This window comes from Sphaerodactylus townsendi, linkage group LG10, assembly GCF_021028975.2.
Source record: "Sphaerodactylus townsendi isolate TG3544 linkage group LG10, MPM_Stown_v2.3, whole genome shotgun sequence".
In the NCBI taxonomy this organism is placed as follows: domain Eukaryota; kingdom Metazoa; phylum Chordata; class Lepidosauria; order Squamata; family Sphaerodactylidae; genus Sphaerodactylus; species Sphaerodactylus townsendi.
The window spans coordinates 67,930,171-67,943,376 of NC_059434.1; the positions used below are offsets into that span (position 1 = coordinate 67,930,171).

The 13,206-nt window shown below is 44.1% G+C and overlaps 1 protein-coding gene across 1 annotated transcript in view; it reads left to right on the plus strand.

Annotated features, from left to right (window-relative positions):
• Window positions 1–7,298: 7,298 nt before the first annotated feature.
• The window catches only part of SLC39A8 (solute carrier family 39 member 8), a 35,357-nt gene continuing 29,449 nt past the window's right edge, over window positions 7,299–13,206 (plus strand). Inside the window, exon 1 of the mRNA XM_048508747.1 lies at window positions 7,299–7,551. Coding sequence (XP_048364704.1) covers window positions 7,312–7,551 — 240 coding nt within the window. The 5' untranslated portion in view covers window positions 7,299–7,311. The remainder of the gene's footprint in view (window positions 7,552–13,206) is intronic.

Below are 13,206 nucleotides of genomic sequence, written 5' to 3' on the forward strand. Positions count from 1 at the left end.
GAGCTGTTCCACTGGGCCTTTGGAGTAACCAGCTGCTGAGTGGTGCCCCCTCCTGTTCTTGCCTCTGCTTTATATCTCTTAATTGACGGGGTCAGCAGTCTTCCCGTCTGGGGAGGGTTTTAAATTTGGGTCTTACTGGGCACCTTTGACTTTGATTTTTAAATTTTGTACTAATCGCTGTTTTTTAAAAGGGATTTAGTAATATATTTGTATTGAAATTTATTTGTTTAGCTTTGATTTGTTGTTTAGCTGTATTGTGATTTAATTTTGTTGTACACTGCCCAGAGCCCTTCGGGGATAGGGTGGTATACAAAACCAACCAACCAACTAACCAAACAAACAATAAATAAATAGAACAGGATCCTCTTAATCATTGCTTGCAGGTTCAAAGATAATGTCATTCACGTATGAAAAATGAAGATGTACTTTATATCAGTGGCTAAAATAGAATGAAGAAGACAGGGAATTCCGGATAAGAAACCTGTTTCATCCTCAGTGTAAAGTGATCAAGTGATCACTTCCAACGCCTTAGTAGCATGTCAAATCATAGAAATCAGTATGAGGCCTAGTAAACATGAAAGCCTTCTTATGTTCCCATTCTGTCAAGCAGGACTATGCATCTGGGTTATCTCAGTGTCAGCTAGGAATAATGTCAGGTAATAATTAGGGCAGACCCTTAGTTGCCTCATCTCCACACATTTTTAATTGTTGGGGCCCATGCAAGCTTGTGTTTACAGGCTGCAGTAGTAGCTAAAGGGGATGATTGGGTCAGGCTGTTAATCTCCTTAAAACCTAGAGATGTATAGAGGACTGATAATACGGCTTAAAGCTCTATTTTTTTAATCCAAACAAGTCTCCAGTTTAGCTAACCTGCATCCCTTGTGGAGGCTGCATGACGGTGTAATGGCTAGAAGCTCAAGCTGAACATGCAAAATTTATGCTGGGCACACTGTTCAGTGGAATGATAATGTAAATTACATGTGCATTATATGCCTGGTGTAGTGGTTAAGAGCAGTGGAGTCTATTCTGGCGAACCAAGTTTGTTTTCCCACTCCTCCACGTGAAGTCTGCTGGGTTACAGGGACGGAGCGAAGGGGGAAAGTGCCCGGTGCACTGGTGCGTCCTCTGTCCCTGCCATGTCCTTGTCCTCCCCGCCCTGCCACCCCCCGCAGGGGCACACGTCCATTGTGTCATGCACTCCCCTGACCCCTTGGAGCTACGGCTCTGCTGGGTTACCTTGGCCCAGTCTCAGATCTTTCAGAACTCTCTCAGTCCATGTGAAGGCAGGCAATGGCAAACCACCTCAAAAGTATCTTGCCTTACAAATTCTACAAGGTGGCCATAAGTTAGCTGTGATTTGATGGCACGTTCCCCCACCATAACCTCTTTGGTCTTGTTTGCTGTTTGCTTCTGGCTCTTTAAGGTCCTTTTAAAAAACTTTTTTGCTTTAAAATAGCTTTAAAACTGTTTGTAGCCATTGGAATGAACATGCACCGGCCTTTGAGGCAAAACTTTGGCTAGACCCCAAAACAGGGAAGGATTTTCATTCTGCAGAGGATTGGGGTGTTAAAAAAAAAATTCCCGGTGAAACTGCCCAGGAATTGAACTTTTTGCTATTACGCAAATACAGACTGCGCTTCTACAGCAGCAAACCACTTGCTTAATGAAACATTCAGATCCAGTTGCAGATAAAAGAGGAGACAGTAGAAGAAAGGTATTAGACAAATATTAACCAGCGGAGGACAACCTAAGAACAAATTAACCTGCTGAGAAAGTTAGAGGATTCTCTGGTTTGTTTATCATAGAAAATCCCCCTAAACACAAAACCAGACCTATATGCTGTAAGGTTAGCTTCTTTTCAGTAGTTCCTGTGCTTTTTAAATATATCCTGACAGAGGGCAATGAAGGAGGTAAAGCTGTATCTCCATACTAAGAAAAGCATTATCTGAATGTTTACCTGTCAAGGTGATGTTAAAAGCACTGGAGTTAGTAAGTTAAGGTCGCAGCCCTAAGTGCAGTGGATCAATTCTACTGATATGTATGGAGATTCTGTACCTGAAAAGTAATGCATGTTATTTGAAATGCCTAGAAATGAACAGGGCCATTTTTGTTTTGGGGAGGTGGGGGGAATAAGGGCTTTTGACATGGACCTCAAGTTCAATGGGACTGCAATTTAGGCAATCGTTAATTACTTTTGATAAGTTTTGTAATGTGCTCATAGCTTCCCCCCCCCCCCTTATAACTGAGGGCCAGGGGCTCTTCTTATATAGATTTATGTTTACAATGCAGTTCATCCCTAAGAAGGAAGCTATGTCTGCATGCACAGACAATGTATATGGATGTTCTCAGGGTCTCTCTTGCATTTAATGACTGAATGTATACCTTAGGTCTTTAAACAATTCAACAACTCTGTAAAAGACGGATGCCCCACTTGAATTGGATGCTGCTGATGGACTAAAGCAGTGGTTCTCAAACTTCTTAATGCCACGACCCTTTAATACAGTTCCTCATGTTGTGGTGACCCCCAACCCTAACATTTATCCATTTTACAGATGGAGAACACTGATGCAGAGAGTCTTAGGCGACCCCTGTGAAAGGGTCGTTCGACCCCCCAAAGGGGTCCCGACCCCCAGGTTGAGAACCACTGGACTAAAGGCTCACGTGCCTGGGTTATTGCATCTGTTGCATGAACAAGAACACTTTTGTTTTCTTTCAAATTAATTTCCCTCAGAGTAATGACTTGCTAGAAAAGGCTGATAATAAAAGGATGAGCAGAGCATTTAAACAAAGGAGTTTAAACAAGGCGTTAACAGAGTCAACAGTGGTTTAGCTAACAGTGATATCCATGGAATCTTCAACAGCTCAGTACATCGATAGAACAATTCTTCTGCAAACCACTCTGGCATTCCACATCTTAGCCTTTCAGTGCCTAATCAAAGCACTTAAATAGCAAGCTGTGGGTTGAATTCAACCAACCTTTTTCCCCCAATCCCCCAACTTGTTTCAGCCCAGTTCCACAAGGCCTTTGTCCAAGAAGGATCTATGACCTCCAACGAAACTTTGTTGGTGGTCAAAGGGGACCCCTCTCTCTTGTTCATGACAAGGAGGAAAAACCTTGGATTCAGCTCTGCTTTGCAGGGTAGACGATGCAGCATTATACCCCTCACTACGTATGTATGTCTGGATGGAGGTATGGGATCATGGATGCAAACTCCCAGAGAGGGGACACATTCCAGATCTTAGCGGAAAGTATCTTAGCGGAAAGCACATCAATCACTTCCCAACATGGATTTAAAGGCACAACCACATGCTGCTTACAATGTGTATAAGGCTGAGTAAGCAGCAGGAATTATTCGCTTACCAAATTTTCTTTGGCCATATCTTGGGAAAGGAAGAAGGCTGAAGCCGCAGCTGGGAGGGGCTCACTGTGACCAGTCTTTGACTTCAGCAGTTGTGAATGGGAAGCGTCTATTGGGCAGCCCAGAGTGGCAGCCCAGAGTCCAACCTGCTTTCCTTTACCCAGCTTTATCTCTGGAAGGCTTGCGAGCTCTGCGAAAGAATGGCGGGCATAATCCGTGACAAAAAGAAGTGAGCAGGACAGACTCCCCTCATGGGAAGAGAGATAGCAGCAGGGCATATTGTGAGAACTGGTGTGATAGATAGAAAGCTGGTTTGTAAAAGAGTGACTCTATCTGAAGTAACATGAGCGGTATGTGGGTGTGTCTGAACACTCTCAAGAGTCCCTTGCAATGAAGAATATCCTATGCTCCTGTTTGTTACCATCGTGGTCAAACAATTTGAGAGTCTGGAATAGGGAGGATTTCCCAAAAATATTGGAGCAGCAGCTTGCTAATGAACAATATACTCTAGGATTGCTCACTGCATTAGTTTTTTCATGCCATTCCGTTATCAGAAATTCAGCATGTTTTTGTTTACTACCAAGTCACCTATTGATTTTCTGCCTGTTGTCAAGATGGCTTTGGAATCCTGCCAAGCACAAATACAGGAAGCCATCTTTGGCCCCTTCCGCACACACAAAATAATGCGTTTTCAAACCACTTTCAAAACTGTTTGCAAGTGGATTTTGCCATTCCGCACAGCTTCAAAGAGCATTGAAAGCAGTTTGAAAGTGCATTATTCTGCATGTGCGGAATGAGCCTTTGTGAAGTATCCAACACCAAAAGTTATGGGAATACCTTCTGTTAAGGCTGAACTAAGTTAACATAATTGTTTGATCTTCATAAAAGACTCTACAGGGTTCTGGTTTTTCTGATTTTGCTATAGCCCAAGTCTGCTACCTGCTCTTGAAAATATTAGGGTTGGCTTACAAGGCAATAGAGGAGCCTCCCAAATTCTTAGCCTGAGGCTCCAGTGTTAAAATAGAAGTGCAAAAAAAAAATAAATGCTGGGATGGGGCAATTGGATATGCAAAAAAGATTGGGAGTGTTCCTTCAAACTTTCCCGTATTTTCTCCCACGGACTGTCATGTGTATGAACAGTTCTGAATTCCTGTCATGCAGATCAGCACAAATTGATATGTGGGCTGGGCACACACAGGATGACACTGGAATGAGCAACCGAACACAAAAGAACAGCCTTGTACCAATGCCAAGAGAGCATTATTTGGACAGAAAGTTGATAAAGCCTGCTTTAGTCAGATATGCAACAGCCCTGCTGTTTTCCAGGAAGATTCTGTCACAGTTGCCTGCTCACATGTTGACTTTTCTGAGCCTGAGCCCAGCAAATGATTGTTTACCTTGTGAAATTGCAAACCACAAGCTGTGCCCCTTCCTTGCCTTAACCCTTCCAGTGTCTTTGTTACTGTCCTCTTTTCCTTCCCAAGTTTCTTGCATTCATCTAGTCAATTCTTCAACGAGGGCTGTGATGGCAGTATCCAACACTCTAGTGGTTCCTTTCTCTTGGAGAGAAAAAAGAAATAAGGTTGCAGTGGATTCCCAAGATATGTCTGCTTTATTTACATGTAGAAGGATGGAAGCATGACAGGAGTCTAGGTCTACAGTGTCCATAGGAAATGGACAGATATAGTGATTCTAGAAGAAGAAGAGTTGGATTTATATCCCCACTTACAATCTCTTTTCCCTTCCCCCCTCACAACAATCACCCTGTGAGGTGGACGGGGCTGAGAGAGCACCAAAGAACTATGACTAGCTCAAGGTCACCCAGCTGGCATGTGTTGGAGTGGACAAACTAACCTAGTTCACCAGATAAGCCTCCACAGCTCAAGCAGCAGAGGGGGGAATCAAACCCGGTTCTCCAGATTTGAGTGAACCTGCTCTTAACCACCCTACCATGCTGGCTCTTAACCACTACACCACACTGGCTCTATAGGGAGTGCAATCCCCCCACTGAAATTCATTGTTTAGATATAGCCACCAATTTCCCTTAATCTTGTTCAAAAGAGGAATTTCTCTTTGTAACTTTCTGTGCCCTTTAGTAAATTCTGCTCTTGTAGTTACACATCCCAGGGTGGTACACTAACAAAAGGATAGGAAGGTTTGGGAAGATATTGCCGGCCTCAGAGCATCTGTGGAATGAATTTTTTTTAAAAAATAGCACGTCCATTTCCGTCCCTCTTTGAATTTCTCTTTTGATGCAAACAGAACTGATTCAAAACAGACCCTGAGTTCCTAGAATCAGGAAAATAAATGAAATGTTGGACTTCAGGGAGAAAAGAGTAAAGAGGAATTAGAAGAATTTAACTACGCTCAGTTGAGAAGACAGCAGTCAGTCCTGTAAACACCTTTGGAATACTGTATATAGTTCTGGTTCTCCCTCATCTAAAAATGATAATACTGTACAGGTGGAAAATGTCCACAAAACAGCAAGTAAACATATTTAGGGGAAGTGTAAAGTATTTGGGCATAGAGTATAGAGCCTAAGATTAGGATCTGGGAGATCCAGCTGTAATCCCCATTATGCCATGGAAGTGTATTTAGTGACCTTGGGCCAATCACACACATTCAGCCCAACCTATCATGCTGGGTTGTTGTCAGGGTGAAATGGAGGAAAGGTAAACAATATGAATTGCTTTGGGGGGAGAAGGTGAGATATAAATGATGTAAATAAAATAAATAAAAGTAAGACCTGGTGATAATGATCACAGAGATCAGCATCCTATTCCGTTGCAACAAACCCAACAAAAGAATCAAATGGCGCCATGAAGGCTCAGAGATTTATTACAGCATGAATTTTTGTTGGTCCCAAACACTGTGTTTACGAACACTCATAAAAAGATGCTTTAGCAAAAGTCAGACCTGGCTCAGAGTCCACCTGGCTCAAAATTAGGGTTGCCAACTCCAGGATGAGAAACTCCTGGAGTTTTGGATATGGAGCCTGGCAAGTGCATGATTTGGGGAGGTAGCTCAGCAGGGATGGGATGCAATAAAGTTCACCCTTCAGACAATGGCTGCTTTGATCTCTACAAGTGCGCAGAACAACTGTGACACCAGACCAGAAGACATCCAGGACCCACCTGGAGTCTGGAACTCTCACTGTGCAGGGGCAGAGAAAGGTCTTTCTTAACACTTGTTCCCACCCTTCAACTAGAGATGTCAGATGCTGAATCTGGTCAGGGGCGGCTTGGCCATTCAAGTTCCATGGAAGATTCCAGACAGGCAAACCCATGCAGCACTAGTGGTGTAGTGGTTAAGAGCAGGGGCGTTCTGAGTTGGAGAACCAGGTTTGATCCCCCACGAGCAGCCGCCTCTTATCTGGTGATTTACTTCCCTGCTCCTACACTTGAAGCCTGCTGGATGAACTTGAGCTAGCAGTCACAGTTCTCTCTGAACTCTCTCAGCCTCACCTACATCACACGTTGTCTATTGTGGGGAGAGGAAGGGATAGGAGCTTGTAAGCCGCTCTGAGATTCCTTACAGGAGAGAAAAGCGGGGTATAAATCCAAACTCTTCTTCTGTTGTTGGACCCTGCACTGGCTTGCAACACCGCAGGGACCACCTAAACCTGGCCATGCTAGCTGGTGGCCCCAGACGTTTGCCGGAACTGGGGCAACTCCTTAGGCAGCAATTGCCTGCTCAGCCTTTTGCAAACGGCCGAGAAAGCCCACCCTAATCCTTCCATGAAGGGCGGGAGGGAGCGAAGATAGAAATACCCGCCGTACAGCAGGGCTGAAAGCAGAGTGCCCGAGAGCTGCTAACGCCCCGTCCGCCTTGCCCGGGAAAGCAACGCGCATGCGCGCTGGGGCAACTGCTTAACCCTTGCAGTGCCTTCTCCGTCTTCATCCCGCAGCTGGCCTCGACGCGCTGCAGACCGGAGATGGGCAGCCGCGTGATCATGTCTCCGGTCGTAGCTCTGACCCTGCTGGCCGCCGCTCTGGCGGTGGCTGCCCTCGACCCGCTGCGAGCGGATCCAGCCAGAGCCGCCGACCGGCACTTCGCTCAGGATGTGCTGGCCGTGTTTGGGGGCAACCGGAGTCTCTCGGCCGGCCAGGTCAACCACATGCTGCAGCAGCTGGGAGCGGCGCACAGACTTGGGGACTCGCTGCCCGGGAAGCCGGAGCTGCACTTCAACCAGGTATGGGCGTTTTTCCCCCCTCGGGGCTTCGGAGTTGCTCTCCCTCGGAGTTGCTCTCCCTCGGGGCTTCGGAGTTGCAAAGCCCTTGGTGCAGTTTTCCTTGCCCGGTGGACAGAGTGGGATAGCGGGTGATCGATCGCCCGGAGCGAGACTCCGGCAGAGACGCGACTTCCCCAGAGGCAGACTCCCGGCCTTTGGGCATTCTTCACGCAGAAAACTGTCTTTGAGTCACTTTCCATCTGTTTGTCTGCTCGTGTGAATGCTGGTTACCTCCAGACATATTGAAATGATACCCTTCAGGATTACCGTAAGTCCTTTGCGACTTCAGGGCAGGAAATAAATAAAAATGTAAGTTTTGTTATTTGAATGGCTCAAATAGAATGAAAAGGTGCTTTGAGTCAGGTGGGGATACTCTGTCCTCCCACATCCTTATGCCTTGAGATCTTCTATTTTGGCCAAATTAGCACACATAAATCAGTGATATAGTTCAGAATGGTGGAATCTCTCCTTTCCACCTCCTGGCCAGTGCAGTGGGTGCTGGTAAGCGAAGAAACGATGTGAGATGTTGAGCCAGGGGGTAGGACAAGTCTCTGTTGAACTAATCTGTAATCATCCTCAGTGCATCAGGTACTCTACAGAATATCAGAATGCAGAATGGACAAGTGTTCTGTCTCTGGGAGTTACATTTGCCAGAGAAGATGAGTTGACAAGGAGTGATAAACTGGAAGGTGGGGGAGGGGGAGGGGTGGGTGGGAAGCTGGAGGCTGTGGACAATATTAAATCTCATTTGGATGACACTGTTCACCCCGCCCCTAATACTGGAAGACAGCGTTGAACCTGTTTGCTTAATCCCTGTTGTGTGTAGAATCTGTCATATGAATCAGGGTGTATCCCTATATTTGCAGGGCTCTCTCCTACAATCTGATCTATCCCCCCAAAAGGAGTGTGTACATAATATCCTGTGAGCATGGCCTTTTCCTGTATGCATTTGCATTGATACCGGAGTTTCCTGGCATGTTGGTGGAAGACATGTGGTTGAGGTTTGCAGCCCTGCCCAGCTGCTTATGCAGCCCACATGTTGTCAAAGGAAGCCCAGGTGGTTCAGGAACGACAACGTACCAAGAGAAAATGAAAACCGCACAGAGCAATTTTCTGGTGGCTTGAACTTTTGTTAGGCATTTCTTCATCAGGGCCGGCGAAGAAGCTATTTTGCAAGAGGAAATTAGTAAAGGAACAAAACATTAGCTAGTCTTGTTGATTCAAGTCAGCAAGACCACAGACTGGATCAGATCTATCCTGTGTTTTTCTAGGGCATGTGCTTTGTTTTTTGAACATGTTTTAATATGGATGAGGCTGCCCAGTACTGTGTGAATTAGGCAGGTAGTGTAGGCTCTGAATGACCTTAGAAGGCCTTACCTGCAAAGCAGAAACATGAGACTGTGTGTTGTGGATGTGATTTGCTGAAGGCTCACAGTACCCATACTGCCCCTGGGATCTCCCTAAGGTTCCAGGTGCAATCCTCACATGACATCACAAATACACCATATCTATTTTTTAATGAGTACATGCTTCTTTGGACATCAGGGACAAATAGAGTGAATCCAGCCAAATGTTTTGGTCACTCAACCAATTCCCCTGTTTATTATATTTCCATTTCTTATGTCCATTTGAAACCCATGTGTAACAGCTAGTTGGATCCATTCCATTCCATTTGCATCCTTTTTCCTCACTATTATAAGGCTTCCAATACTTGGAGACACGGCAATGCCTTAGCACTGATCCAAGCATTGTAAGATCTTGTTTGACCTAGATGAAGTTAAACTAAAAGAAAGGCGGGGTGAGTTTATATTAGGTATTGCAGAAGTATTTTTTAAAATAAATTGTGCAGAAGTGTTTTTTAAATAAATTGTCACCCGTACTGAGCCTTTTCCAATGGCTGGGCTAGAAAGCTAAACGGATGCAGACTGTAAAGAAAGTTCTCAGTGTATCCCTATTGCATTGTGATTGCAGAAACTGTTTAATATGAAGTTTGGGGCTACAAATAAACCAGGAAAAATGGCATGTGCAATTGCATACGTAGAATTTATTTATATTTTTTTTTGGTGGCTTACAATATTAATTGAATACAGGAAATAGATTACTTGAAAGCATAAAACCACAATTTAAAATCACAGTTTATGACTGATTTAAGCCAATGCAGTTTTAAATAAAACTATCTCCAGCTGCTTCCTAAAGATTGAAAGTAAAGGGGTCTGGTACTTCTCCCTGGCAAGGTTGTTCCACTGGTGGGTGAGTACATGAGAGAGGACTTTTTCATTGGCTACCCCATAGGGGCTGCCAATGAAAAAGCCCTCTCTCATGTACCCATCCACTAATAGTATTCCATTACAGACTCATTATTAATTGTGCATTTGACCATGTGGTGTAATTGAAGTCATCTCTGATGCATCATGGCTCAAAAATTATCTTACAATATTTTTGATCTTGAACTTTAACTCATAATTACAAATAATTAATAGGTTAGAAAATATGTCATTAACTTTCCTCCCAAGCATGTACCTATAACAGTAATATAGTAAATACGATGGGGGATGGGACTTGAAGGTTATTATTTTCACTAGTGATAAAGCCAGTGGCTATTTTCAAGCCCGAATTAAGCAAAAGTATCAGTGCTGTCCTACGTATAGTTACACCCTTCTAAGCCCATTGACTTCACTGGGTTTCAGACGTTGTAACTCTGCTTTGGATGGAACTGCAAGAGACTTTCCTACAGCAGATTATAGGAACAATGGCAGTGAAGGAAGACGAGGAATGAATCAAGTAGGGATTTGGAAAAAAAAATATTTGGGATTCATTTCTAGCACCTCATGCTACTGCAGCAATAGTTCTGATATTCATAGTAGCCCCAAATTGTGAATTAGGTAACTCTTCTTCTTACGTAACAAGAAATTAGAGTTGCCACCTCTAGGTTGAGAAATGCCTAGCAATTTTAGGGTGGAATTTGGGCACAGCAGGGTTTGGGAGGGACCTTAGCAGGACATAATGCTAAAGAGCCCACCCTCCAAAGCCGCCATTGTCTCCGGGGGGAACTGATCTTGGTTATCTGGAGATCAGTTGTAATTGTGGGAAGTCTCCAGGTGCTTGCTTCCTAACTATTTTACCATCTGGGAAAAGAGTTTCAGTCAAATATAACTAATTAAATTTCATTTTGGGGCAGAGAAGGTAGGCCAGTGGTGGCGAACCTATGGCACTCCAGACTACAATTCCCATCAGCCCCTGCCAGCATGGCCAATTGGCAAAGCCACCACAGAGATAGGCTCTCAGGGGCCTGGGGGCGGGGCCTGGGTGCCCCGGGCGCCATTCCCCATCCCCCTACGCCATTGCTCAGGGTCCGAATACTGCTCAAGGCATTGGAATTTCTATGAAGGGATCTTTCCAGTATTTATTAAATGCCTTTCTTTCCCGCCTTCCAGGCTATTGACAGTAAGGGTAGAGGTGGCTTTGCCTGGCAAAACCATGCAAGGGATGGAACTGTGAAACACTCTCCCCCTCCTCCTTTATTGAAATGCTGATTTAAATTCCCCGTGCAGCTGTTATTTTGATTTTAAAAACACTGGAAAGGTCCAGTCACAGTTTGTCTTCAGTCTCATCCAGTTATATTAGAGCTGGCTTTGTTGTCTTAGAAAATATTGCAGAAGCTCTCAGGCCAAAGGCAAAATAGTATTTAGCTAATGCTTCAGCTTCATGGCCTTTACGGAACGACGTATTTTTGGAAGAACAATGCATGTGCAGTCTGATTTCATGCATGCATGCTTACTTGGAATTGAGTCATACTGAGTTCATATCGGGCTTATTAATATTTTGTGCCATTTGGTTGGTCCAAATAAACAGAATTGTAGGGATTATGTTATAAATACTGACATAGAGAAGTCATTTGTGGAATGAAAACTGACACCAGAGAACCTACTAAGGAGGCTTAATAAGTTAGTGTTTGCTCTGTTAGACCACTAATAAGTAACAGGAATATGTGGCAGGCTTGTGAACAATTTTGGAAGCTAGTAACTTTTTTATTTATATATATTAAACATTTGTATGCTGCCTTTCCAGCCAAATCAGGTCCCTAAGGTGGCAAACACCAGGCATTAAAACATTTAAACATTACAATGCATATATAAATATTTATAAATAAGTATCAATATTTTTAACAAAACAATTATTTATATATTACAATTTACATGTGAAGTAAAGTGAGGTGAGAGGCAGGTGGTGGAGATTACAGGCCTCACAGCTCAATCCACAACCTGAAGTGGCCGGAGACAGCACTGCTTCTGCACCGCCTTGATGCCTCCAGAGAGCTTCCAAGTAGCATGGGGAGGCACCCCCCCCCCCAAAGACTGTCTGTAAGGCTTAACAGAGTTATGCCACCCAAAGGTCTGGAGCCCTGGCTGCATCTTTCTCAGCCCAAAAGCCCTGATGGAAACCAGTTAAAGTAATCTCCACCTCCAGGGATGCCTCAGCACCCCCCCCCCATTTCCCGGCATCTAATTGGATGTCAGTGTTGCGCCACTGTGGTGCCCATTTCTGGGGTTCAGCCACTGGTGCCCTTGCCCTCTCTGCTAGCAGGGTGCCCCTTACACCCGCAGAGGGGGCAAACATGTTGGGCCAGGCCATCACTGCTCCCACAGCTCATCCCCCCCAATCTGGATTGGGCTGTCCATGTCTCTTGTCTTTAAAAAAAACTACTATAAAGCTAGCCCACAAGCAGAAATGTTCCACTCCCAGGATTAGCAGAAGGCGTTCTGCTGGAATTATAACTGATCTCCAGACTGGAGAATCAGCTACCTTGGAAAAAATGGCAGCTATGGAATCACATCTTTGCTAAGCTCCCTCCCCTTCCCCCAAACTCCATCTTTCCAAGGATTTGCTTCAAATCCCCATGAATTTCCCAACTCAGACCTGGCATTCCTATCCCCACCCTTCGCCCTCATTGCAGATTTAATGCTTACAAGTTTACTTAATACATTTAGGTATTTCATTATGATTCATATGTGACACTTAGGCTTTACAGGAACATTCTTGATTTATTTGCATAAAGGTTCACAGTAAAAACCATTGGGAACATTAAGAACTCTGTTTGACTTCCTATAAATAGCACCGATGAAGAAATATAAATGGGACTCCAACAAAATAAAGGACATTGACTTAAAATGTTTCAGGATTCAAACAATAGATCTATTGCCTCCTTGCCAAATTGAATAAATATTTGCACTTGTGCAAAAATATTTTTTAGAACACCATTTAGCATCCCTGAGGTTTTCAATTGCCTTCGTCTATGAATGTGACCCATGTGCTGAAATAGTTTCATGTGTGGCTGTGCTGTTCCATTTGTGCAAATATTTGGACATCTACAACTATCAATGAAGTAACTCAAGCCTTATCTAAATATCTTTTTTTCTCCCTTTGATTATTAACCCAAAGTCTGTGCTGACCATAATTAAACGAGGATTAGGGAATAAATCTGCTATCATACTGCCCTTATAGGAATCTATGGTGAGACCACACTTGGAATTCTGTGTACAGTTCTGGTCACCAGACTTACAAAAAGATATTGCAGGGTTTGAGAAGATGCAGAAAAGAGCAACCAAAATGATCACG